The sequence below is a fragment of the Misgurnus anguillicaudatus genome, chromosome 25 (assembly GCF_027580225.2).
Source record: "Misgurnus anguillicaudatus chromosome 25, ASM2758022v2, whole genome shotgun sequence".
Taxonomy (NCBI): Eukaryota; Metazoa; Chordata; class Actinopteri; order Cypriniformes; family Cobitidae; genus Misgurnus; species Misgurnus anguillicaudatus.
Genome location: NC_073361.2, coordinates 29,737,940 through 29,763,667, shown reverse-complemented (window position 1 = coordinate 29,763,667; position 25,728 = coordinate 29,737,940). Strand labels below are relative to the sequence as shown.

At 36.3% G+C, this 25,728-nt stretch overlaps 2 protein-coding genes across 2 annotated transcripts; one reads left to right on the top strand and one right to left on the bottom strand.

Moving 5' to 3' along the window:
* Nucleotides 1-7,479: 7,479 nt before the first annotated feature.
* On the bottom strand, nucleotides 7,480-16,923 carry riok3 (RIO kinase 3 (yeast)). Its single transcript, XM_055182847.2, has 13 exons — nucleotides 16,649-16,923; nucleotides 15,859-15,974; nucleotides 14,516-14,658; nucleotides 14,317-14,424; nucleotides 12,994-13,103; nucleotides 11,282-11,425; nucleotides 11,068-11,195; nucleotides 10,807-10,989; nucleotides 10,551-10,710; nucleotides 10,185-10,265; nucleotides 10,004-10,093; nucleotides 9,824-9,931; nucleotides 7,480-8,109 (listed from the first exon to the last, which is right to left on the bottom strand). The coding sequence occupies exons 1-13, from the start codon at nucleotides 16,682-16,684 to the stop codon at nucleotides 7,999-8,001; spliced, it is 1,518 nt and encodes a 505-aa protein (XP_055038822.1). The 5' UTR covers nucleotides 16,685-16,923; the 3' UTR covers nucleotides 7,480-7,998.
* Nucleotides 16,924-17,302: 379 nt separating this feature from the next.
* tmem241 (transmembrane protein 241) lies at nucleotides 17,303-24,294 on the top strand. The gene is made up of 15 exons (XM_055182868.2): nucleotides 17,303-17,498; nucleotides 17,688-17,734; nucleotides 17,825-17,902; nucleotides 17,979-18,060; nucleotides 18,296-18,373; nucleotides 18,488-18,516; nucleotides 18,753-18,804; nucleotides 20,154-20,208; nucleotides 20,310-20,355; nucleotides 20,450-20,485; nucleotides 20,564-20,598; nucleotides 21,457-21,526; nucleotides 21,686-21,779; nucleotides 23,005-23,075; nucleotides 23,178-24,294. The coding sequence occupies exons 1-15, from the start codon at nucleotides 17,427-17,429 to the stop codon at nucleotides 23,233-23,235; spliced, it is 903 nt and encodes a 300-aa protein (XP_055038843.2). The 5' UTR covers nucleotides 17,303-17,426; the 3' UTR covers nucleotides 23,236-24,294.
* Nucleotides 24,295-25,728: the final 1,434 nt, after the last annotated feature.

The window sequence follows — 25,728 nt, the reverse complement described above, 5'->3', positions numbered from 1 at the left end:
TAAAATGTGACCGTCTCGACGTTAAATTAGTAGAGATTTCTAGATTAATCTTCTTGGTTCAACGCCAAAGTTCACCAGAGTTCACGGGGGCGGAATCACACATGCTCATGAGGTAAATTTTAATGCAAAAAGTCCGTTCCTCTACTAATTTTTTCTAAAAAAAAATTTAATCATTATTGAACATTAAAATTAATCACGTAAATTGGGTATGTCATTTTCGTTGTACTTTATGGTTTTAAAATTACATTAATTTCATATTTGGAAGTACAAAATGCATTAATGACACAACTATCGTTAAACAAGTCATTAAAAAAACGCAAATAACAAAACACGCTGTTTCAGATGTAAATTTGATGCCAATATGTCATTATTGCGATTGAATAGTATTTGATATAAAAGTTACACTTTTATTTTGGAGGTTTTTGCATGAAGGCGCTTAGATTGTTAGAAATGTAGGTGCCATGGAAAAGAATGAAAGCTCTATAATATATTTCGTTTGATGTCTGTGTATGCACAAATTTCTGTGAGCTGTGCACACTGTGGCCCCTTAAAAATTGGTGCATGACGCCCCTGTCACAACCTTTAGTATCTGTTTATACCGCAACCTTCCGATCTCTCTGATGGTGCATTTACACCAACCGCGGTAGAGGCGTGAAGCGCGAGTGATTTCAATGTTAAGTCAATGTGCAGACGCGTTAACACGGAAGTGACTTACGACTGGCCGCTTGAGGCTGGCTTTAAAAGGGAGTCAATTCCCATAGACTCCCATGTTAAAAATGGCCAACTTTACAGTAGAAAATAATATGTTTACAGCCTGGTACAAAAAGTGTTTTTGGCCTATATAGCTAATTTTGCCCTTCATGACAAGTGTGAGGGGGGTGAATTTTTTTGTAACTCACCCGTTTAGATTATATTAAGCCTTAAACTTCTGCATAATTAAGGGCGTGGTGGTCGCTTGAGTGTCGGTTGAACAGCCACTGCTGTCACTAGACTCGCGCTAGGCGGGCGTGGTTTCACCTCAGCTTCACCCATGTCCCGCCTCTTTACCCATTTTCGGTTTTCCGCGAGTAATTCGCGGGGACGCGCGGCCAAGATGGCGACGGCAGGCAACGCCTACATTAAGCTTCAAAAGCGATCTTCACAAACCAATGGGTGACGTCACGGACACTACGTCCATATTTTTTTACGGTCTATGGTTTATACCGATACCGATCCAATACCATCTCTATCGCCCTTTTAATCAGCTGCAAAAAACACATTTGTTAACTGTACAAAAAATCATGCTTAAATAGAGATACAAAACTTAACTCAAACGTTTAACTGTGCAACAAATGGCTGTGCAAATTGATTGACAATACGTTTAAGAAATATTTACAGGTGTATATACATTATTATAATTTATATTATATATAAATATGAATACTTATATATATATATATATATATATCAATTATACATGCATGCGTGTTTATTTAGAATGATTATACACAATACACACACATATATGACGTAAACAAAAACTTTATTCTGCAAACGATTAATTGTGATTAATCGTTATGCAGCCCTACAACTGGAAACTGAGGATATTCAACAATTACAAGGAAGACAAGGGACGAGCCATTATTTAAAATAGGAATTTCCTTTTGGAATTTCTTGGATGATGTTACAACTCCATTAAATATATCTGACCTTGGATGCAATTCCAGAATATGAACTGATTTTCAATTCTCAGCTTTAGTACATACTAGACAATATCTTAATTAAAAAATGATGAATGTGTTCAAAATCATGCCATGGATAATGTTTATATCATGATATACATGGATTATAAACATGCACTTTAAAACAAGCTAGGTTGTTTCTGTTCTGTAATGGGAACTTTCTGTAAGGGTCTGTTGTAGTACGGACCGTTAAGTGGGAACACGGTATGTAATGATGTGAGTTCCTGAGTAAAGTTATCTTGTGTTTCATGCACGCGCCTGACTGGTTATTATATCCAAGATAACATAACATGGTGTCAGAAGAGAACTGAACCGTAATGTAACACTTAAAAGGCTGTAGTCTGGTGGAAAAAGGAATAAAAAGAGTGAAGATGGAGAGAGAAGCGCCAGCACCACCGATGTTAGCTTCGCAGCTAGCTCTGCCCGGCAAATTTGATTTTACCAATACATGTGAGTGGCCAAGATGGATGAAGCGTTTCGAGCGCTACAGGATCGCATCGGGTCTGGATAAACAGCCAGAGGAATACCAGGTGAACACTTTCATGTATGCGGCGGGGGATGATGCCGAGGATATTTTGTATGTGTTACCGTTGACTGATGCACAAAAGAAGTCATATGCTGCCGTTACGGATGCTTTTAATAAGCACTGCATTAGCAAAAGGAATGTGATTTTTGAACGGGCGCGTTTCAACAAGCGGAATCAAGAGCCGGGAGAGAGCGTCGAGTCGTTTATTACAGCGGTACACTCACTCGCTGAGCAGTGTGATTTCGGAGCTCTAAAGGAGGATCTGATAAGAGACCGTATCGTGGTCGGCATACGCGATGCCAAATTATCAGAAAGCTTACAGTTGGACGCAGATTTGACGCTAGAGAAAGCGATAACGAAAGTGAAACAAAGTGCGGCAGTAAAAAAACAACAGCCAATACTGCGCGGAGCAGAGCAGCCGATAGGACACGTTGAGGCTATACACAAGAAGGAAAGGAGAACACAAAAACCCCCTAAAATGAAAATGGAGAAACAGTCATATGGATGTGGCAGATGTGGAAACATTAAGAATCACCCTTGGAAAGACTGCCCAGCTAGAGATGCTGACTGCAGGAGATGTCATCGTAAAGGACATTTTGCAAAAAAATGTAAGTCAACAATAGGGGTTCATTACATAACAGAGGGGCAGTCTGAGACTGGCCACGAGGAGGATTTTGCTTTCCTTGGAGAAGTGTATAATCAGGGAACTGATGGATGGAATGAGCTAATTGTACTGAACGGGGAAAACACAGTTTTCAAATTGGACACGGGGGCTGCTGTTACAGCAATTCCAAGCAGTAACTTCTCCACTAAGAAATATGGAGCGTTGCAGCCGCCTGGGAAAGTACTGTTCGGACCAGGAAATCAAAGGCTGGATGTAAAGGGACGGTTTAAAGGGCAACTAAGCATCAAAAATAAAACTACAGAACAGGACATTTATGTAGTTGCTGGTCTGTCTAAGCCCTTATTAGGACTTCCTGCGATTGAAGCTCTCACCTTAATACAGCGTCTTCACACTGTACAAGAGCGACAGGAAGACTTTATAGCTGAATACCCCTCAGTGTTCTCAGGCCTAGGCAAATTAAAGGAGCCATACAAAATTGAGTTGGAACCTGCAGCTGTTCCATTTGCTCTATCCTCTCCACGACGTGTGCCCCTGCCAATGAGAGATAAAGTGCGAGTTGAGCTAAAACGCATGGAGGATATGGGAGTGATTTCTAAAGTGACGCAGCCCACTGCATGGTGTGCAGGCATGGTGGTGGTGCCCAAGGCCCAAGGAAAGATACGACTGTGTGTGGACTTGACACACCTAAATAAGTGGGTGCGAAGAGAACGCCACATCCTCCCTGCTGTAGAGCAGACGCTTGCAATGCTGGCGGGTGCTAAAGTATTCACAAAGCTGGACGCCACGTCTGGCTTCTGGCAAATTCCACTGTCGGAGGAAAGCTCACTTTTGACAACATTCATTACCCCATTTGGGCGGTATGCGTTCAACCGTCTACCATTCGGTATCTCTTCAGCTCCAGAGCACTTTCAGCGTCGAATGTCGCAAATGCTAGAAGGGTGTGAAGGAGTTGTGTGTCATGCTGATGACATATTAGTTTATGGTGAAGATATGCAGCAACATAATGAGAGACTGCATCGGGTCCTTAAGAGACTAAGAGATGAAGGCCTGACTTTAAATGAGAAGTGTGTGTTTGCAACAGACAACATGATCTTCCTGGGACACCGTATTGGGGCAGATGGCGTTGCACCAGATCCAGGTAAAGTCAGAGCGATCTTGGAGATGCCTGAACCGACCGGGGTGGAAGGAGTGAGGAGAGTGATGGGAATGGCTAATTATTTGAGTAAGTTTTTACCCCACCTCGCATCCTACACCCGCCCACTGAAAGAACTGCTCTGTGGAAAAAATGAATGGTGCTGGGGAGCTCCACAAACAGAGGCTTTTCAAAAATTAAAATTAGAACTGAGTTCACAGCGGGTGTTGGCATCATACTCCCCAAAAGCTGAGACATGTGTTTCTGCAGACGCGTCTTCCTTTGGTGTCGGAGGCGTACTGAACCAAAAGCAGACGGATGGAACATGGAAACCAGTGGTGTTCATCTCTCGGGGTCTATCTGAGGCAGAAAAACATTATGCTCAGATAGAAAAGGAGGCCTTAGCAGCAACGTGGGCATGTGAACGGCTGTCATCCTATCTTCTGGGTCTGAAGTTTAGATTGGAAACGGATCACAAACCACTGCTCTCACTGCTAAGCACAAAAGCACTAGAGGAACTCCCTCCCCGAATTCTGCGGTTCCGTCTGAGGCTGATGAAGTTCACGTTTGACATTGTGCATGTCCCCGGTAAGCAAATGATAACTGCAGACACATTATCAAGAGCCCCTGTGAAACACACATTTAGTGAGGAGGAGAAGGAAAATGAGAGAGATGTTAAGGTGTTTGTGGATTCGGTCATTCAAGCCCTCCCAGCTACAGAAAAAAGGCTGAATACAATAATGGAAAACCAGAAGGCTGATTCTATCTGCGCTAAACTCATCCAATACTGTGAGACTGGGTGGCCTGAGAAACATGCCCTTTCACCAGACCTCTGTCCATACTGGCCTGAAAGAGAAAATCTAACCGTGGCTGGAGAGCTGCTCCTAAGGGGCCAAAGAATTGTGATTCCCCACAGCATGAGGCAAGAAGTCCTCCACAATATACATGAGGGTCACCAGGGAATAGTCAAGTGTCGAGCTAGGGCTCGCCAGGCCGTCTGGTGGCCAGGACTGTCTGTGCACATCAATCAGCTTGTGGAAAACTGCAGCACATGCTCACAGCACAAGGCTGAGCACAGAGAACCTTTGTTAACCACTTTGGTGCCGGAGAGACCATGGCAGCGGGTGGGCACAGACCTATTTTTCTGGGAGAAAAATACTTACCTTCTGGTTGTAGACTATTTTTCACGTTACATAGAAGTAGCGCACCTAAATGTAGCCACAGCCAACACTGTCATTGCGGCTTTACGAGATGTGTTTGGCCGCCACGGTATCCCAGAGACTGTTGTGTCTGATAATGGACCACAATATAGCTGTGCTCTTTTTAAGAACTTTGCCAGTGAATATGGGTTCACACACATTACCAGCAGCCCAGGATATCCGCAAGCAAACGGGGAAGCAGAGCGCGCAGTGGCTACTGTGAAAGGACTTTGGAAAGGGGGTGGTGAGAAAACTAAAGCGTTGCTGACTTATCGGTCTACCCCCTTGGAGAATGGTTATTCTCCAGCACAACTTTTAATGGGTAGACAACTGCGTTCCACTGTACCACAGATTCCTACCTTTCTAACTCCTCGCTGGCCAAATGTTAAGAGATTCAGGGAAACAGACAAGTGGGCAAAAGACAGACAGCAACGCAGGTACAACATGCGTTACAAGACACGTCCCTTACCAACTTTGCGACCTGGACAAAGTGTGTGGCTGAGAAAGGAGAAATCTCAAGGGACTGTCGTTCGCCAGGCCGAAACTCCCAGGTCTTATCTTGTACATACTGATGGTGGTCTGATCAGGAGAAACCGCACTCACATGCGAGCAGTTCCTTTGCCGCTACCTCAAAACCCTGTAGAAACAACAGTGGAAAACCAGAAACAGAGTGACACTCTTATACATGTAACTAGAGATGTGCAGTTGTCCAGGGACACTGATGTATGTAGATCACCTTATGTGACCAGTTCGGGCCGTGTTTCAAGGCCTCCTGAACGTCTTGATTTGTAAAAGAAAGGAAAAAAAAAAAACACACAACGAAGGGGAAAGAAAAGGACTAAGGTGTTGGTTGTTTATAGATGTTCTTGAGAAGTTGTTCATTTATTTCAGTGTAAATGTGTAGGTTCTAAAAAGTTATATCCATATGTTACATTTGAGAATGGGTCCTTACTTAAAAGGGGGAGGTGTTCTGTAATGGGAACTTTCTGTAAGGGTCTGTTGTAGTACGGACCGTTAAGTGGGAACACGGTATGTAATGATGTGAGTTCCTGAGTAAAGTTATCTTGTGTTTCATGCACGCGCCTGTCTGGTTATTATATCCAAGATAACATAACAGTTTCAACCCATAGTTGGGTCAAATATGGACAAACCCAACTGTTGAGTTATAAATAACCGTATGCTCAGTGTTGGGGTTAACGCATTACAAGTAACGTGCATTACGTAATAATATTACTTTTCTGAAGTAACGAGTAAAGTAACGCATTACTTTATAAATGTACACATTAATATTTGAGTTACTTTTTTAAAGAGTAATGCAAGCTACTTTTTAGTTTAATTTGATTTTTTTAATTACGTACTGAATTAAACTAAAACTTAGTCACATAAAACTACGCACTCTATGCGTGCACGCCTGAGTGGGTAAAGTTTGAGTCAGAAATGAAGATGGCAGACAAGAGCTTGACTTTTTTGCGACAAAAATACGAAATTTCTGAATACAGAACTTCTCAGTTATAAAAACACCTTCAACGCCTGAAAGAGATCACGCCTCAGAAAAGAAAGAAAAAGTAACGTAAAATTAACTTAAAAAAAGTAACTAAGCAACATGAAAAGTAACTAAGCAACACAATTAGTTACTTTTTTGGGGAGTAACTTAATATTGTAATGCATTACTTTTAAAAGTAACTTTCCCCAACACTGCCTATGCTGGGTTGTTGTTGCCAAAAATGCATTGAAAATAACTGTTGGGTTTGTTCATATTTGACCCAATTACGAGTTGGGAAACAACCCAACCTTTTTTTTAAGAGTGTGTGCTATTTAATGATTGTAAATATGTGTTGTAAGTTGTCTGGAGGTTTATTTAGTACAGTTTACCCTATAGACACATGGAGAACTTGATGGATACAGGAAATACTGGAAACTCAATAGCTCATCACGTTATAGCCTGCCAAACAAAAACATACGTCATCCAATTGGATTGTCGGCTATTCAATAGAGATTTCATAAACTCACGCTACACTATAGAAATTTATTAAACTCATTCATGCATTATGCAATGCAATCATTTCAATCTATTAATAGTTTAGTCAAATCACATTTCCATTTTATAATCACAGGTTTTGTTTTAACATATTAGACAGCATAAAGCAGACAGGACAGTGATTGAGAACCTGATGCATAATGATTGTTACTAACACACACAATAATACATTTGAAGAAACAATTGAATGTTAATAATCAACATCCCTGGATGAAATAAACGCAGAACACAAAGCATGTCAATTGTCATGTGACTTTATTTTAATCTTAACCCGATTCTACAGAAAAACTCAAGACACCACAAAGTTAAAATAATAATTATCTAACACATAAAATAAACCCTAAGGAAGGGAATGAACCCGTTCCCGGTCCTGCTCATTTCTAAATCTCAAATCAACACACACAAACAGCGAGACCTTTTACTGATCTTTCTCTGCTCGCCGCAGTTTTGGTAACACACAATTACACAAGATTACGTCTTGTGTCTCCATAGTTACTAATTTCATTATTTTTTTAACTAGTTTTTCTTGTTTTAATCCATCTTTCAAAACTGTCTGTTAAAATGACAGCTTGCTCGAATGACTCGAGTGACGTCTGATCCGTGTCACCTTTAGCACCAAGCAAACATGTTAACAGCAGTGATGATGATGATGTATTTGACACGGGCGTGGAAGCACTTCTCATTCCACACCTGTTTGTGACTGGAGGTCAGAGGGGATTCCTACCCCTTGTATTTCTGTGTGAATATATTGCTGGTGTTAATCATCACCGGTGTTTAAATGGGGTGGACTGCCGTCGCTGGGGTCTATGAAGCTTTTCTTGCTGGGTTTTTGCACGTGATCTTCATTTCTTTTCTCCAGGGCTTCAATCTGGAAAAATGAACAACACCATTATCATTTATCAGTTCTATGACGCATTTAACAGATGCTTTTATCTAAAGTGACATTCACAATATACATTTTTCTTAATCTGTATATGTGATGGGTGTGTTTGCTAGATTTGAACCCACGTCCTTTGCATTGCTGACGTAATGCTCTAACAAATGAGCTAAAGGAATACTGATTCATTTGCATTATAATTTACATTTATGCACCTGGCAGACGCTTGTATGTTCCCTGGGTTTCGAACTCATGATCTTTTGTTTCGAACTCATGATCTTTTGTGCTGCTAACGCAATGCTCTACACTGCAAAAAAATAATTTTCAAGAAAAAAAATTCCTAGTATTTTGTCTTGTTTTCAGCAAAAACATCCAAAAATTCTTAAATAAAGATGATTTTTCAAAAAGAACCCAAGAGAATAAATCTAGTTTTCAGACCAAAAATATGAAATCCAAGTGACTCTGTGCACAAAACAAGCAAAAATAAATCTGCCAATGGGGTAAGCAAATTTTTCTTGAATTTAGTGTTTAAAAAAATGTTCAAGATTTTTTTGCTTACCCTAATTTTTTTTTTTTTGCTTGTTTTATGCACAAAATCACTTGAATTTCATATTTTTGGTCTAAAGACTAGACTTATTTTCTTGGGTCGTTTTGCTCATCAAGAAAAAGCATCTTCATTTAAGAAATTTTTACAGAAAACAAAACAAAAATACTAAGAATTTTTTTTCTTGAAAACAATTTTTTGCAGTGTACCAATCGAGGTACACTGCAAAAAAAAAAAGACTTTAGTATTTTGTCTTGTTTTCGGTGCAAATATCTAAAAATTATTCAATCAAGATGACCTAAGAAAATAAGTCTAAATTTTAGACCAAATGTATTAAATTTAAGTGAATTTGTGGATAAAAAAGCAAAAAAAATCTGCCAATGGGGTAAGCAATTTTTTCTTGAATTAAGTGTTTAAGAAAAAAGTTAAAGATTTTTTTGCTTACCCCTTTGGTAGATTTTTTGCTTGTTTAATCCAAAAATGCACTTAAATTAGATTTTGTCTTAAAACTAGACTTATTTTCTAGGTTATTTTGCTTATCAAGAAATTGCATCTTGACTTTTTATTTTTAGATATTTGTGCTTAAAACAAGAAAAAATACTAAGAAAGTCATTTTTTGCAGTCTACACTACAAAAAAAATGATTTCTTACTTAGTATTTTTTCTTGTGTTCAGTACAAATATCTTTTTTTTTAAATCAAGATGCAATTTCTTGATAAGCAAAAGAAATCTATTTTTTTTATATTAATAATTTTGAAGTGAATTTGTGCTTAAAACATGCAAAAAAAACCCCTGACAATGGGGTAAAAAATGTCTTGAATTGAGCATTTAACAAAAAAGTTAACTTATTTTAAGATTTTTTTATTCTTACCCCATTTGAAGATTTTTTGCTTGTTTTAAGCACAAATTCACTTAAATATGATTTTTTTGTGTCTAAAAACGACTTATTTGCTCATCAAGAAAATGCATCATGATTTAAGAGATTTTAGATATTTGTACTGAAAACAAGACAAAAACACCCAGTAAAAAAGAAATCCTTTTGCAGCAGCATAATAACAACAAAGCACCTTTAATTTGTCGTTTAATGTGTCAGCCCTCAGAAAAAGAAAGATGTTTGATAAAATAATTGACTAGGTCATGTCAAACAGACATTTATTCTCACCTGGGCTAAGAAGTCAGCCTCATTATCGCTGTTTATCTGCAGTCCAGACACGGTGTTAAACAGCTCAAACACATCCATAGCCTCCATCACACCGGCTTTCTGGAAGAACTGAAGAGAGGATTTATTCAGGATGCGTTCCTGCTTTAGTGCTATCAGCATCTTTCCGGTTTGGATACTTACTGTGGCCACATTCCTGCAATCCCGGAAGAGGAACTCCAGACCGTGAGGATGAGTGGGCTCGATGGATTGACTTACATCAATAAACCAGACCTTCATGGAGAAAACCATTAAATGAATTCATCATTGAAAGTTAAATATATATTAATTAAACATTAATTTAAATATGTTTTCTTCTACAGACCTGTCCATCATGCCAAAGCATGTTGTATTCACTCAGGTCAGCGTGAACCAGATTACAATCTTGATACAGCCGTTGCATCATCTATAAGTAAATAAAACATACAGATGTCTAATAAATCAAAGACAGCTGTGCGTTTGCGAAAACAGGGTTTCAAATAAGGGCAAAAAATGCCATAGTGTAGCCAATAATTAAGGTTTGTAAACAATTTGCTTTCGTTCTTAGCTTATCTAACAGTTTAACTGTTTCTTAATACAAAATATCATGCATATAATATATATATTTATTTTAGGAAAGGAGTCCCTCCATAAAAGTTAATTATATGTGGGGGTCCCTGCCATCATAAAGTGCCGATCTGAGCAAACGTACATTCAAAACTTGGTAGTAAGCTTTCTTCATGTCCTCAGAGTTCAGGGTGGCATCCTTCAATTTAGGTGCTGGCACGTGGTCCTTTCCGATGAATGACATCACGAGGATGTGCTTTTTCAGAATCACCACCTCTGGACACGGGATCCCTGCTTTCTTGATCCTGCATGTGTGCAAATTAAATCATTTGTTATATAACTATGCCAACAAACACTTTTTGTTAAAACTGGAGTCACATGTCATCAGGTTTGAATATCACCTGGTGAGGTTGTGCATCTCCTTCTCTGCCCACAGACGGATAATCTTGCGGGGGTTCAGCTTGCTAAAGCGATCTTTGAAGCGATAGTCATCCTTGATATATTTATCCCTGTTCTTAAATTCGTTCAGGGTGGTCTTGAAAACCTTGAGGACGCACTCGTCTGGAACGATCTTTTCCTCAAAGCTACAGAGAAAGAGCAAAGTTAGTAGTGTTGCTTATGTGTACCATGTGAGCTCTGCAACTAAGCAAGATGTTTCCCACCTCCCTCCATTAGCGTGAAACACAACGGACTCCTTCCCTGTGCTAATACAGCCATTAATGTTCTCCAGTATCCTAGCATTCACCATTTTATACATAAGCAGTCTGGTTTTGGGGTCCACAGCTTGTTCCTGTACAGACATACAACATAGAAACGAATGTGTTAGATCACAGTTTATATGTATAAAGGCTCAATGCAAATCTCTCGAGTGCTTACAGCAGTGGAGTGTTCCTTCTTCTCATGCAGTCGAGCACTACGACGCTGTTCTGTGTGACAGTGACGTTTAAGGGCGTTGTACACCTGGTTGGAGAGCTTCAGGTCCATGCCGATCCCATCTCCCACCTGTACCTCAGGGGCAAACTGTCCGAAACAGATTCAGGGATAGAGATGACAAATCGTGAAGGGTTAGATTAATTTTTCTTGTTGAATCATTGAATCACTATAAAAAATGTGGATGTTTTAATTAATGATAAAATAAAAAACCATGTGTGCCAAAATAAAAAAAAATGAAATGATTTCATTTTCATTTTATCTTCTCTGTCACATTGAAAAATAAAATGCAATTTAAGATTTGACATGTTGACGCTGATAGCCGCGTGGTTTGTGCACCGAAATATAGCACCATTGTGCTCACGGCGACCCGATTTCGTTTTCCAGCTCTGAGGTCCTTTGGCGATCACGCTCCCCTATTTCCACCCAACACTTTCCTGTCTACTCTCTACTTTTTTGTCTAAATAAAAAGGCACAAAAGCCCCAAAAACATAACTTAAAAATCTTTTAAGATTTGACATATAATTTTTACTACAATCTCGAGGCAAGACTGCCAATATTAACTCTTTCGCCGCCATTGACGAGATATCTCATCAATTAAGAGAAAACGCTTCCCCGCCAATTACGAGATTTTCCGTCTTTCCGCAATACCGCTATTATACAACCCAGAAGTAGCGCCTCACGTGAAAGAGAAAGGACTCCGTGTGTGTTTTAAAGATCGCTCTGCATCTGATCTCTAGCAAAAGTCCTTCGCAAAAATGGAATTATCTCAGTTTTTTGCTCAAAATTGGGTGTTTTTGAAGAAACCTACCCATGTTTGAGAGGTGATTACAAGAGAAATAATGAAGGTAGGATGAAAAGTTTTTTTTGTTTGAAAGCAGAGGGTCTGTTCTTTCATCTGATATATTGTTTGGTTATATATTCAAAGAAGAAAATTTTCTGGAAGGCATTAAACTTTTGTGAAAATCATGAAAAATGCTGGCGCTGGCTGGCAACTTTTTTAAAAAACGCTGGCAGGGAAAGAGTTAAAATGAAAAGGCAAACTTGAAAAATAAACTGCAAATACATTTATTAAAAAGGTTTAAAAAATAGTGGCAAAAATAAAATTTACCGTATTTTTCGGACTATAAGTCGCATCAGTCAAAAAAATACGTCATGAAGAGGAAAAAAACATATATAAGTCGCATTTATTTAGAATTTTTTTTTCCGGCTGCATATTTTACTAATTGCAGTTTGTAATCTGCAAATTCTAGGATTTTCTTTTGGGGGCATTTTGTTTGTGTTAAGTCTTTCTCAGTTGTCTTTAATTTCAGTTTATTTTTTCAGGGGTGGGCTAGAAGAGCAGCATAAAACGCCCTCTGGTGGCTGTAGACGGTAATGTTTTATATTGGTTCATGTTAATGACGCAGGACGCAGCCAAACTATGAAAAAAGTGCGACTTATAGTCCGGAAAATACGGTAAATGATTTTCTGGTTTTTATTCATGTTTGGTTTTTATTCATAATTTATTTACATTTTTTTATTTTTGTGCACAGTTTTCTATAATGAAATGGTAAATCTGGTTTAAAATTTTCATTCTTATCATTAATTAATTTATTTAAACTTGGTAGAAAAAACATGGGATAAACCACTAGATGTTCTCTTGGAATAAATCTTACGTTGTCCATGCGTGCCGTGTTCTTCCGTCCACAAACCTCCTCGTCGTGTTTGGTGGTGATGTTCTTGCCTTTACCGGTGAAACCTTTTTTGGGGGTAGTTGTTGGCTTATCTATTTGAGTAAATATAAAATAGACATTCAAATAAACACATTTTAACTGTTCAATGACAACATTTTCAAATATTAGCAGATATTAAGAATGCAGATAATTTAACAATATATTACAGAACAATAAACAATATAAATCTTCTGTAGAAAAAAAGCTTTTTAAAAACAGCTTTATTTAGTCTACTTAAAGGAATAGTCTACTCATTTTCAATATTAAAATATGTTATTACCTTAACTAAGAATTGTTGATGCATCCCTCTGTCGTCTGTGTGTGTGCGCGTGGGCGCTGGAGCGCGCTGCGGCGCTTCGATGGCATTTGGCTTGGCCCCATTCATTCAATGCTACCATTTAGAGATAAAGTTAGAAGTGACCAAACACATCAACGTTTTTCCTATTTAAGACGAGTAGTTATATGAGCAAGTTTGGTGGTACAAAATAAAACGTAGCGCTTTTCTAAGCGGATTTAAAAGAGGAACTATATTTTGTGGCGTGATGGCACTTTTGGGAGTACTTGGACTCGCCTGAAAAGTCCGCTCCCCTTCTCCCTCTCATAATGGGAGAGGGAGGGTGTTACTGCGCCGAGTCGGAGTACTCCCAAAGGTGCTATTGCGCCGTGGAGTATAGTTCCTCTTTTGAATCCGCTTGGAGAGGCGCTGCGTTTTGTTTTGTACCACCAAACTTGCTCGTATGGCTACTCGTCTTAAATAGGAAAAACGTTGATGTGCCTGGTCACCCCCAACTCCATCTCCGAATGGCACCACTGAATGAATGGGGCCAAGCCAAATGCCATCGAAGCGTCGCAGCACGCTCCAGCGCCCACGCGCACGCACACAGATGATAGAGGGATATATCAACAACTCCCAGCCAAGGCAACAACATATTTTAATATTGAAAATGAGTAGACTATTCCTTTAATAAATTTTTACTACATGTCTAGATAGATAGATATATACGTAGATAGACAAAAACATTTAAATTTATGTGTTCCTTTCGTTCAAGTGAGAAAAATTTACTTTTTATTAACATAAGCGTGCTTACTTTTTGCACCTGACATACATTTGGTATTTGGGGTGGTATTTTGTCCATTTTAATGCCAGTTTTGTTCTTAAAAATTTCCGAACTTAAAAATTTCCGAACTCTGCACAGCCACCTACATTTTCATTTTTTTTTTTTTTTTAAATGAGCTTCATTATATTCATCCTCAATCGTTTCTCACCAGCTCTGTAAGGGTCGTGACGTGTGTCCTGCCAGTCCACCTCATCTTCAGAGCTGTCACTGTCCTCGTATGGATGGACCATACGGTAGTTTTCAAAAGATATTGAGACTGTAGATACAAACAGGAGATTAACTGCTCATCTTATATACACACACACAGTTCATAAAGCAGAAAAAAACAAGCATTTAATGTGATTAACCTTTGCTGTCTCCGTTAAACTTTTTCTCTTCTATCCGCAGCTGCGTATCAAACTCCCGATCAAACTGCATCTGAAGCATCTGGGCCAATATCAGGTCACTGGATGTTTCTGTTTCTGGAGTGCAGGTCAGCTCCAGATCCGTACTGAAATTAATATAGGGAATATGCTTACAAAAGACAATTTGTGTGAAGAAATTATGAAACAAATCTGTGTGATAATACCACTGTTACCTAAATTGTTTTCTTTAGCCCACTACAGAATATTTTAAATAGGAGTTAAAGGGATCATCATTTGCTCACCCTCATGTTGTTTTAAACATGTATGAGTTTATTTATTTAGTTAAACACCAAAGAAGATATTTTGACCAATGATGGTAGCCCATTGACTTCCAAAGTATTTTTTTCTCCCACTATGGAAATCAATGGGTGCCATCAACCATAATTGATCAAAATATCATCTTGTGTTCAACAGAATACAGAAACTTGGTGCAAGATATTTTGATGTACTGGATGGCAAGGTGATCCGTACGGATCACGACCCACGGTTCGGCTCACATGCCATTTGCGCATTAATACGCACATTTAAATAGGGAAAGTTTATCATTTGCATGCATTTCAAAGGCTTGCAAATGTTAACACTTAAGTTATTTTAAACAATTTAACCTTAAAAGTGAGGAGTTTTCTGTATGCACAGACCCAGACGCACATACAGTTGAATGTGTCCGGTCCAACTCCAATCAGAAAAGCAACAATTTTCACTTTAAGTGGAGCGACTTTTTATGTTGCATCTCCTTTCCGAAGCACCATTTGGAATTCAAAAGTGCACACACGGCGAGACACGTTTCAAAAAGCAAGCGAACATAAAATCTTTCTGTTGTTGACAGGACACATAAAACAAAATGATCTCGAAATACCACAGTATTTTTTATTTAATAAAAACATTTTTTTATGTATTAAAGGGGTTACATGAAAATCAGACTTTTTCCATGTTTAAGTATTATAATTGGGTCCGCAGTGCTTCTATCAACATAGAAAATGTGAAAAAGATCAACCCAGTAACTTAGTTTTGGTAAACCATTCTCTGCAAGCATGTAAAAAATAGGTCATTGAAATTTGGCTCCCCTTGTGATGTCAGAAGTGCCTCAGCAACCGTAATGTGATTTGAACTGTGGGTTTTGTGATCCGTCACACCCCTAGTAGCCACACAGCTGATGGCACCCATTGACTACTATAGGATTTTTTTCTCCCACTATGTAAGTTAATGGGTGCCATTAACCATTATTGATCAAAATATCATCTTGTGTTCAACAGAATAAATAAACTTGGTATGATTGGTGGACTTACTCTGGACATTCGGTGAATGAGTTTCCCTCCTCATGCAGTTGTTTAGCCAACTGTTCGCTCATGACATCAGCGAGAGAACAGGGTGAAGGCGCCAGGGCCGGGGAACCCCAAGGGTTCTGAAAGAACATCAAAACATGATTGACATTAAGAGGCGGTACACTTTGTAATCATTATAAATTGTAAGCTCCACCCCAATTCTCAACCTTAGCAGTTGATTGACAAGTCCTATCACCTAGATAAGGAGAGTAAAAATTATAATAACTAAACATAATAATCTTTTACGTTAACTTAATCTAAAACTAAAAACTAACTTTCAGCCTTTAGATAAAAGAAACTGCCTATATAGGCAGAGTTTACTGAGATTACAGGTCATATAATACGTGGTAAGATATAATCTGTCTTAACTCCTTTAGGAAAAGCAAATAGAAGTATGACGTATGCTAATGTTTGTTATACTAATCCTAACCTGGTCATAAATCCTAGAAATGATCACATTAACTTCTGACACTAGATACAACCAACAATTCCTGGTACCACATTTTTTCTTTCAAATACATTTAAAAACATGTACATGGAAAATGTCAGTTAGAGTAAATTAGTTAGGTCAACCAGCTAGTTAAATCCAACGCACAGACATGTCAAGGCATGCCGGCCAGGTTGACTCATAGAGTCAACCTTGACGTAAAGGCCTGGTGTTAAACTACATTCATATTTAACACATGCTACACTTCTGCCCACATTATCAGACTAAGTTATTAGTTTTAAAACATTATAAACGAATACACCTTACCTTTATTTCTGTTGTAGACACTCCAACTTGATCCATCTTGACTGTCAGAAGATTTTAGTTTAAAACAGACTAGGAATAACACAGCTGATCGACTTTTGCGAGTAGATTTACTGAAATTCGTTGATATCGACTTGAATCGACTTTTAAAGGTACTTCTACGTATCGCTATCGTTGACGATGATGGCTTTGAACGGTTTAAAACGACTAGTTCAATCGTTAATGACAGACAAAAATAGATCAAGCGACTCGCAAGATACAATGGTCAGAAGACAGCCCTAGGTGACGTCACACATGTATGCCTTTCAAAATAAAGGTCGCTGATAGTAAAAAAAAAAAGGTCGCTGATAGTGAAGCACTGAAATGTACGTAAAATCTTGTATTATTTATTAATTATTGCTTTATTAGCTTTTCATATTTTTTTCTGGCAGCTAATGGTAATATTGTTACTGTGTATTTCATCTTCTCGTGGCAACGTATATTAATATAAAAAGGCACTGACAGTATAAAGGTTTACATTTAATCTTGTATAACGAATAATTATAATAAACCAACAACAATTTAGTGCTTAAATGATTATAACTCCAAATTAAAAAAATCCGTTGCCTTTTTTATTTTAATGTAGAGGTTCAGTCAGACTTTTATTAAAAAGTCCAGCGTGTCACAGTAGGCGTGGCCAGCAGCATATAGGAAGTACAAATAATATGACAGTATCAGGACATTAAAGGATATCAGAATAGCTGTATAAGAAACTTTTTAAGTTATTAATGCATCCAGTCCAATGAATGTAGCTCGAGTGATCCTTGCTTTAGTATTTTGCACTATTTTTACTTTGTCATGTTTCACAAATAAGGTAAATTTTCCACTGCTGAGCAGTCTCAGATAATTATTACTGTTTGTAAATGGTGTATAGTGTTATATCTGTGTTGTGTAGTTTACTACTTTAACCTAAAGGTTTGTGCAGTTTCTGATTCAAAGTAATCATGTGTTTAAGTTGTCTGGCTCTGTTTAGTGTGAATGACTATACATGTGTGTTTTACAGTATGTCCTGTCTGTCTTGAAATTTACATTTCCAACCATTTTTCAGGGGTATGTATACAGAACCTCTTTATGTTTAAATCTTCACCGTAAGTATACAATGTAATTCCTTACATACATAATATCTCATTATATCTACAGCTGGCAAACCTCAACAGGAGCTCTATTGCTACTGGTTATCTGGAAACTGGGTTTGGTGGAAATCAATGGGTTATCCAGGTATGTAAGATTTGCACCTGCATAATTGAATTGAATGGTTACAATCTATATAAGCCTGTGTGCGGTCTGTGTTTAGATCTGCAGTGTTTTCCCATCTTCCTGGGTCTTTCTTATTTATTGGAAACATTTATGCTGGGTCCAAAGCATTGTCACTTTTGGTAAGTGCAAAAATCATCCTAAAAATACATTTCAGATTTTGCATTTTATGTAGTAGTCATTTTATACAATGTCACGTACAGTACAATACAATACAGTCTCACTTAAAATGTTAAGTAAGCTGTCTGTCGCACAAGACATAATGGTGAAAAATAAGTGTTGTTTTTTATTTCAATATTAAATTATTAAAAGCATCACAAAGCTATCTAAGTTTTCTCTGTTGTTGTTTTTATTTAGCCCATTCCTTTCTTCTTTGTGTTACAAAATGTGTCAGAGATCTTTCCGTTTCTAACTGCAATCATTACTCAAAGAGAGGTAAGTATGAATGCTTTAGGGTAAAGATATTTAAATTTTTTCATAGTATTTTAGATATAATAATAGTTTTCATGTACTAATGTTGTTAGATTTCTTTTTTTTTGCATTACTCAGAAGAAAGCCTCATGGATGAAAGTATTAAGGTATGTTTCTTTTAAGACTTAAATTGGTTGTACAAAACTTTGAGATTTGGGAATAATATTAACTAATAGTAAACTGAACTAATAGTAAACTGAAAAGCACTGCATTTTAATTTGAATTCTGAATCAAGAATAGATCAGCTAACTTCAATCCAAACTTCAGTTTAAATAAAATTTTCTTGTTAGTTTGATCTACAATAAACTTTTGATCTAATTGTTGCATTATATTCTTAATATAGTGTTTGTATGTTGCTGGGTTCTGCTTCTAGCCTGATTTTCTACAATCGTTGGGTAAGTTGAAACACGAGCGAATCTGCGGTGGTGGCATGGGGTTGGCAACTGCCATCATAAGAAAAAGCATTGCCACCCCAAATGCCACCCGAGCACTGGTATCCTAATGTATAAAATATCAATTGAATAAGTTTCCTTGACCGATTACAGCAGCCGGTCAAAAGCACAGCGATGTCTCTGAATTATCTCTGTGTCCTGTATTAACCCATTTGCGCCTGAACATTACATCTAATGCCGGTGTACGCAGCATCAGGTGAAAATGGGTTAATTAGTACTATTATGTGGGTGATTCTCACGAAAACTTGGTTTTAAAAATGTCAAGCATGAAAATGTAAAAATTGCTTACATTTACTTTTTTTCCCACCAGACATTGAAAAACAAAGTCTGGAGTAAATAGGGAAAATTACTTTAAAACCTTTTACTTATCATTTAACACTTTTTGTAACATAATTTAAAAAATTAGTCCTAAAAAATCTCATTACCGCAACAGTCAGAAAACATCAACACTGACATATTTTCAAAATGACATGACAAACCTGAAAGAACATAATTTGGAGATTCTGCACATGCATTTAAAATCAAAGTATTATGCTTCTATTAATTAAATTAACATTTAATAAGCATCTGTTGCGGTAATGATAATCAAAATGTCGTGTAAGCATTCTGACAAGACAATATTTCAAATTAACTGTAAAAAAATGATCTTACCTGGTAGCCATCTTGAAGTAACTGGTCCATGTGCTTGGTCACTCAAAATCAAACTTTATTAAAATTCTGTATGTGTGCTTAAACTGTTCTCAAAAAGTGTTGCGGAGGATGAGAACATCAGGCATGGACACATCATTTTTCTAATTTTTCTTCATTATTATTACACATGAATATTCAGTAAATATTTTTTCTGTCATCTAAAGTAGTCTAGCAAAACATCCATTTTTTTTTCTTAATATTTTTGTGTTAATTTGATTAAATTATAACATAACGCATGTTCAAACACAGCCGGACACATTGCGGTAATGAGAATTTCAGCAGAAAATGAGATAAAATTTACAATTATAAATTCTTATGTTGAAATCACACATTGTGCAAGGTAGAACACAGTATTGTGTTAATTCTGATGCTTTTTAATGTTACTATATTACACATTTTAAAGCTAAAATCATTAGTGCTGTGGTGTTTCAATGGTTTCGTGAGAATCACCCATGTAACAATTGTGTCTTTCTTGCCTATAAAGCACATCATTCATTTCAAATTCGAAACTTAATTCATTATTTTGGAAAAGTCCTAAGTGTTGTTTCCTGCTTGCTTGCTGTAAAATAGCAAACATTGAAAGTGTTTATTTTATCTTCTAGTTTGGTCCCACACATGATGGCTACACATGGGCATTCATTCATCTATTCTGTGTTGGTGAGTGTGTATTTGTTTGATATGCAATAATAACCTTTAAATCAAAAGTGAGATGCATTACATGAACATCTTGTTTGTTATGTGCATATCGTCTCATTTAGGCGCATATAAAATCTTCCAGAAGAACACAAAGACCAGCCACCTCAGGTTGCTTGCTTTTTTTTTACATATTTTGCTTATAAACAGATCGGTTAACATCTGGTAATGTTTTTAATACTTATCTGTGTCTTTTCTTATCCAGTGATTTGGAAGAGCAGTTCATTAACTATGTGATCAGGTAAGTCAACATCATACAGAACAAAGTTTGTGGTAAAACAACTTGTTATACATTAAACAACCTCTTTTTTTTTTACAGTACATTTTTACTTGCCTCCCTTGCACACACAACAGGTAATAAAGTGCTTTGCAACTCTTTCAGTATTATTATGATCTACAGCAGGGGGTCCGGGGCCACTTCGGGATCCCTGGTGGTATAACCAGGGGTCCTCCAAATAATGTTTGAATTTAAAATGAAAAATGATTATAGGTATTAGGCTAATAATAACAAATTAAAACTATTAAGTTGAAGGTTTCTGAATTAAAATCTATTTAGTAATTTTAAAATGTTATGTATTATGTTAAAGGAAAACACCACCGTTTTTTCAATATTTTGCTATGTTCTTCCCTCAACTTAGATGAATTAATACATACCCATCTTTTTTCAATGCGTGCACTTAATCTTTGTACAGCGTGTCGTGAATGTGTTAGCATTTAGCTTAGCCCCATTCATTTCAATGGCTCCAAACAGGGATGATTTTAAAAGCCACCAAACACTTCCATGTCTTCTCTATTTAAAGACTGTTACATGAGTAGTTACATGCGTAAGTATGGTGGCACAAAATAAAACTTTTGTTTGGATCCTAAGGAATGAATGGGGCTAGGCTAAATGCTAACACATTCACACGCATTGAAAAAAAGATAGGTGTATATTAATTCATTTAGGTTGAGCTAATAACGTAGTGGGGTATTGAAAAACACGGTGGTGTTTTCCTTTAACACTATGTGACTGTGTATACCAAGAATTTGTTATTTTAATATCTTTGTAATGTAACCATCATAACAAATTATATAAATCCAGCATTAATTTGATATACTGTATGTACTAGGGGTCCATGATTTCCCTCTCTATCGATTTAAGGGGTCCTTGGCCTGAAAAATGTTGTAGACATTTTATCTACAGTATATTTGTAATGTCTCGTTCTTCTTCAGGCGATCTCTCTGGTGCCTTGGACTTTCCTCTCTTGATCTCATACAGCTTTCAGACTGGCTGCTTGGGCAGGTATGAAGATATTTTTCATCATTTATACATTTGGCAAAAACATACTACAGCATTAACCTGTAAACTTTATTAGATTCTAACAATAAAGAAAACAATGTTTTATTCTTTTATTTAAAGAAAGTGGTTGTATTTGCAAATCTGACCTGATGGTTTTTATAGTGCTATATTTGGCTTTCTTCTGATGCTGGTGACGGTGAAGTTGAGGAGCGGTTTACCTCAGGAACACTGTGGGCTGTCGTTCTTCCTGGCCAAGGTGAGACAGACATTTGAAACCTAAAGTTCATCCCATTTTTAAATGCATAAGTCTTTAGTTTGTTTAAGAAAGTTAGCTGTACATAACCACAAAGTATAAAGGGGTGGTTTCCCGGATAGCGATTAGCTTAAGCCAGGAAATCTAACTAGTTTTAACAAACATGCCTTACAAAAACATTACTTTTGTGCATTTTGAGGCAACACAAAGGGTCCTGATGTATTTTAAGATATGTCAGTGCAAGTTGTTTTCAATTTGGACAGTTCTTACATTTATTTGGGTGATTCTCGCGAAATTAGACCTATGAGGTGTCATGAAACATTTTGATAAAAAAGTAAATGCAAAGTAAGAGCATCAAAATAAGAAGCATACAGTTACATATATCTCTTCATGTACTTTTTTGCACATGATTTCAAATGATATCATACAAACCAATTTTGTTGTTTTTTCCACATTTAAGGGGAAATTTTTCATTACCACAACGTGTCCATGACTGGATTTGGGTTCTTTGACATGGAAATATTTATAATTAAAAATAAAAAGCTTCAGTGCATGTTATACTATAAACATTTACAGTAAAGAAACATGTGGTATTTGGTGATTATTGGTAAATGTAGAGACAATAATAAGGAATATAAATGTCTCCAAGAAAAATGTTCTCATCCTCCGCAACAATTTTCAATCATTGTTTAAGCCCTCAAGGAACTAACATTTAAAAAAAATTGTTGGAAGGGACATAATTGACTGTGACACTCAAGATGGCTACCAGGTAAGCAGTTCTTATTTTTCTCTCCAGATAAAAATTGAAATTTTGTTTGTCATAGTACCTAGACAACTTTTTAGTTCTCATTACCGAAACATGAGTTTGTAAATGCATATATTTAATATAATGTCATGTTGCGGTAATGATAATTTTTGATAATGATAATCTAAAAAATGTAAATAATTCTATAGGAAATATTTTTTAAATATTCTAAAAATAATGGTTATAGTAGATCTTAATCTTATATGTGCAAAAAAATTGGCTTCAAGGGTTTTTTTAAAAAATCTGATGCTGGACAGCTTCTAAGTCTGGATTTCGTGCCATTTTAGTCTAGGACTAGTCTAATCACTGTCCTGGAAACTGCCCCAAAGAATGCAAAGGTGCTTTGAATGTTTTCCTGTGTAGTTTGAATAGAAATGAAGAAGTGTAAATGAGGCAATGGCCGTTCTTTGTGTTTGGATGCAGGTATTGGCTTCAGGTCTTTCCTCATTTGTTACCACATTCAACACTGTGCTCAGTCCTGCAACATTATTCTGGTGAGCTCATGACAACTTTATGTCACAACACGAGTTTCAGTAGACTTAAACAGGACCATGACATAATGAAATAAATGCTATTGTTTTTGTTTCTCTTTGTAGCATCATCTTGAATTACACTGGCGAGGCCTTGTTTATGTATTCTGACAGACTTCAATAAGATTGCGAGAAGAAAACATTCAGTGCCTTTAAAGATTCATCCATCAGTCCCCCTTTTCTGAACTCTTCATCTGTAAACTTTACACGGACCAAAAATGACCCAAATATATGCAGTTCCTGCCTTATGAGATTCTTATAGTCCTCAAAAAAATCCTAAAATTATAATAACATTCATAGAGCTTGTCAGTGTTGAATGTAGTTAATATAATGAACGAATGTTTTTGTAATATATTTACATTTTCCTTCAGTCTTTGTTTACTGTAATCTGGTTACTCTGACATTTATTTCAGCACCAAACATTCCGGTTACTGTAAGTGTTCAATGTTTGTATGTTATCGTCCTGCAGTATTTCCTTGTTTTTATCATGAATAATGTTACAAATTCTTTTGGGGTTTACACAGAAATGTATTTGAACGTATTTTACTTTCCCAGTGTGTGCGTTTATATCAATTTGATGTCAAATATTAGTCAAGACTTGATCAAGATGCTATAACATCATTTTAAATTCAGTCTGGGTGGCAATGTCATCCAGTTGTAATAGGAAATGAATCCTGAAAACACTTAAATTGGTTTTAATGTAGATGTAGGTCAATATGTGTGACGTATAATTTGCATCAAATCGATATTTCTTGACGTTTTGCTTTTTTACATCAATATTTGATTTTTTTTTTTTTTACATCAATAGCCCACTGGGTTGGCTTGTATTGTTAGGGTTGGAAAATCAGGTGTCAGGGTATCTCATATTTCTAAATAGAAATCTGCCATTTTAAAATGAGTTATACATCAAGTACTGTAAAAAATTTGATGTTTGAGCTCAATGACATTTATTTTATTTTAAAACTACACGGTAAAAATAAAAGTTGGATCTACTTAAACAAAAAAATTAGCTTTTGTCAACTTAAATGTTTTGCTTAAAGTTGGAAAAAATATATATTTTTAGGTTAATCTAACTTCCACTTTTTATAGTGTGCAGGGCATTTTACTGTATTTCCAATACTTCTAATAAGAAATTGCACCTTGCATCTGTAAAATTGCTCTGTCTTTGTCTGTCTTTGCACATTTTTGGATTGAATGAATTTCCCACAAATAAAATAAATAAAATTCAATGACAAAGTATTTATCTTCTATGATCTTTTTAAATATTGAATTCCTCCTACCACATGCATATACAGTGTAAACTCTTAATTCATATGTGTTTTAAAGACTTTGGTTCTCTTCAGCAGACGTAGCTAGCGAGGTAAGATCTCATGTCGTGGCAAATGCAATTTAAACTCAAGTGCTCGTCGTACCCACAATCCTCCCAGGCCAAGTTACAGACCTCTTTTTTAGACTGTGAACGTAAATAAAACATTAACTACATTGATCCAGTACACTGATGTAGGTGGATTTGAAAGCTGGCACCTTCTAAACAAAAACTTGATACTGAAGCTCTCGTTCATATATTCTTCGGGTCCAATGGCTTTACGTATTCAATGACTGTCATCTTCAAGAAAACATGAAGAGATCTCTATAAATAAAATACTTTATGATGTTAAAGTTTTCCGTTTCACCTGAGTGGTACGTCATTTACACTGTGATGAAAAAAGGGTCCCACATTTAGGGCAGTAGTACCCTTTAAAGAGGTCCTAAAAAAAGAGGTCCTAAAAATCATTTTGTAGAAAGTAAAGCTTTAATTTAAAAGTGTTTTTAAATTTGCTAAATATATTTAATTTTAACCCTTTATATATTAACATATATTTCAAATTGTATTTCAGGAGCAACAAATACATATATTGTACAACCCAGACAGCAAAAACTATTGTTCTGGCCAAAATATAAAAGCTTGTAAAAAATAGTATAAAATATACAATTCTAAGTATATTTTTGCAGTTGAAAATATATTTCATTTTAATATTTTTAAACCTGTTATGTTTACTTTAAAATATATTTAAAAATATTAAAAAAACATATTGGTAAAAATTAATTTTTTGTAAACATATTTCAAAATATGTTTCAGTACATATATTTTTGTATATTTTGAAATATATGTTTTGCCAAAACGGAACCACCTAAGTGACATCTAGGGCTGGACATATGTAATCTGGCTGAGGTCTCGGTTGGACAGGACTGAAATAATGCTGTATATATACACATCATTTTCGCTACCTGCTATTGTGAGTATCATGCTGTCTCATGTTTTTGATAAAATGCATCCTTATGGATTTGGCTTATATGATAACAGATTTTCCTTAGTAAGCATGCACTGCAGACAAGCATATTACAAAAACATTTTTATTATAGTATTGTGTTACAGTATAAATAATATTTTAAGTATTTTCACCAATGACAGGTAAAATCAAATACAAAAGTGTCAACTATTTACATAATTCTTAGTAAGATTATTTGTTTATTAATCAAAATTATTTCATAAAATCTAAAGACAACATATGACTTAGTGTGACACACACACAGATACAAAAAATGAAAAGAAACATACAATTCATATTTTTTCAAA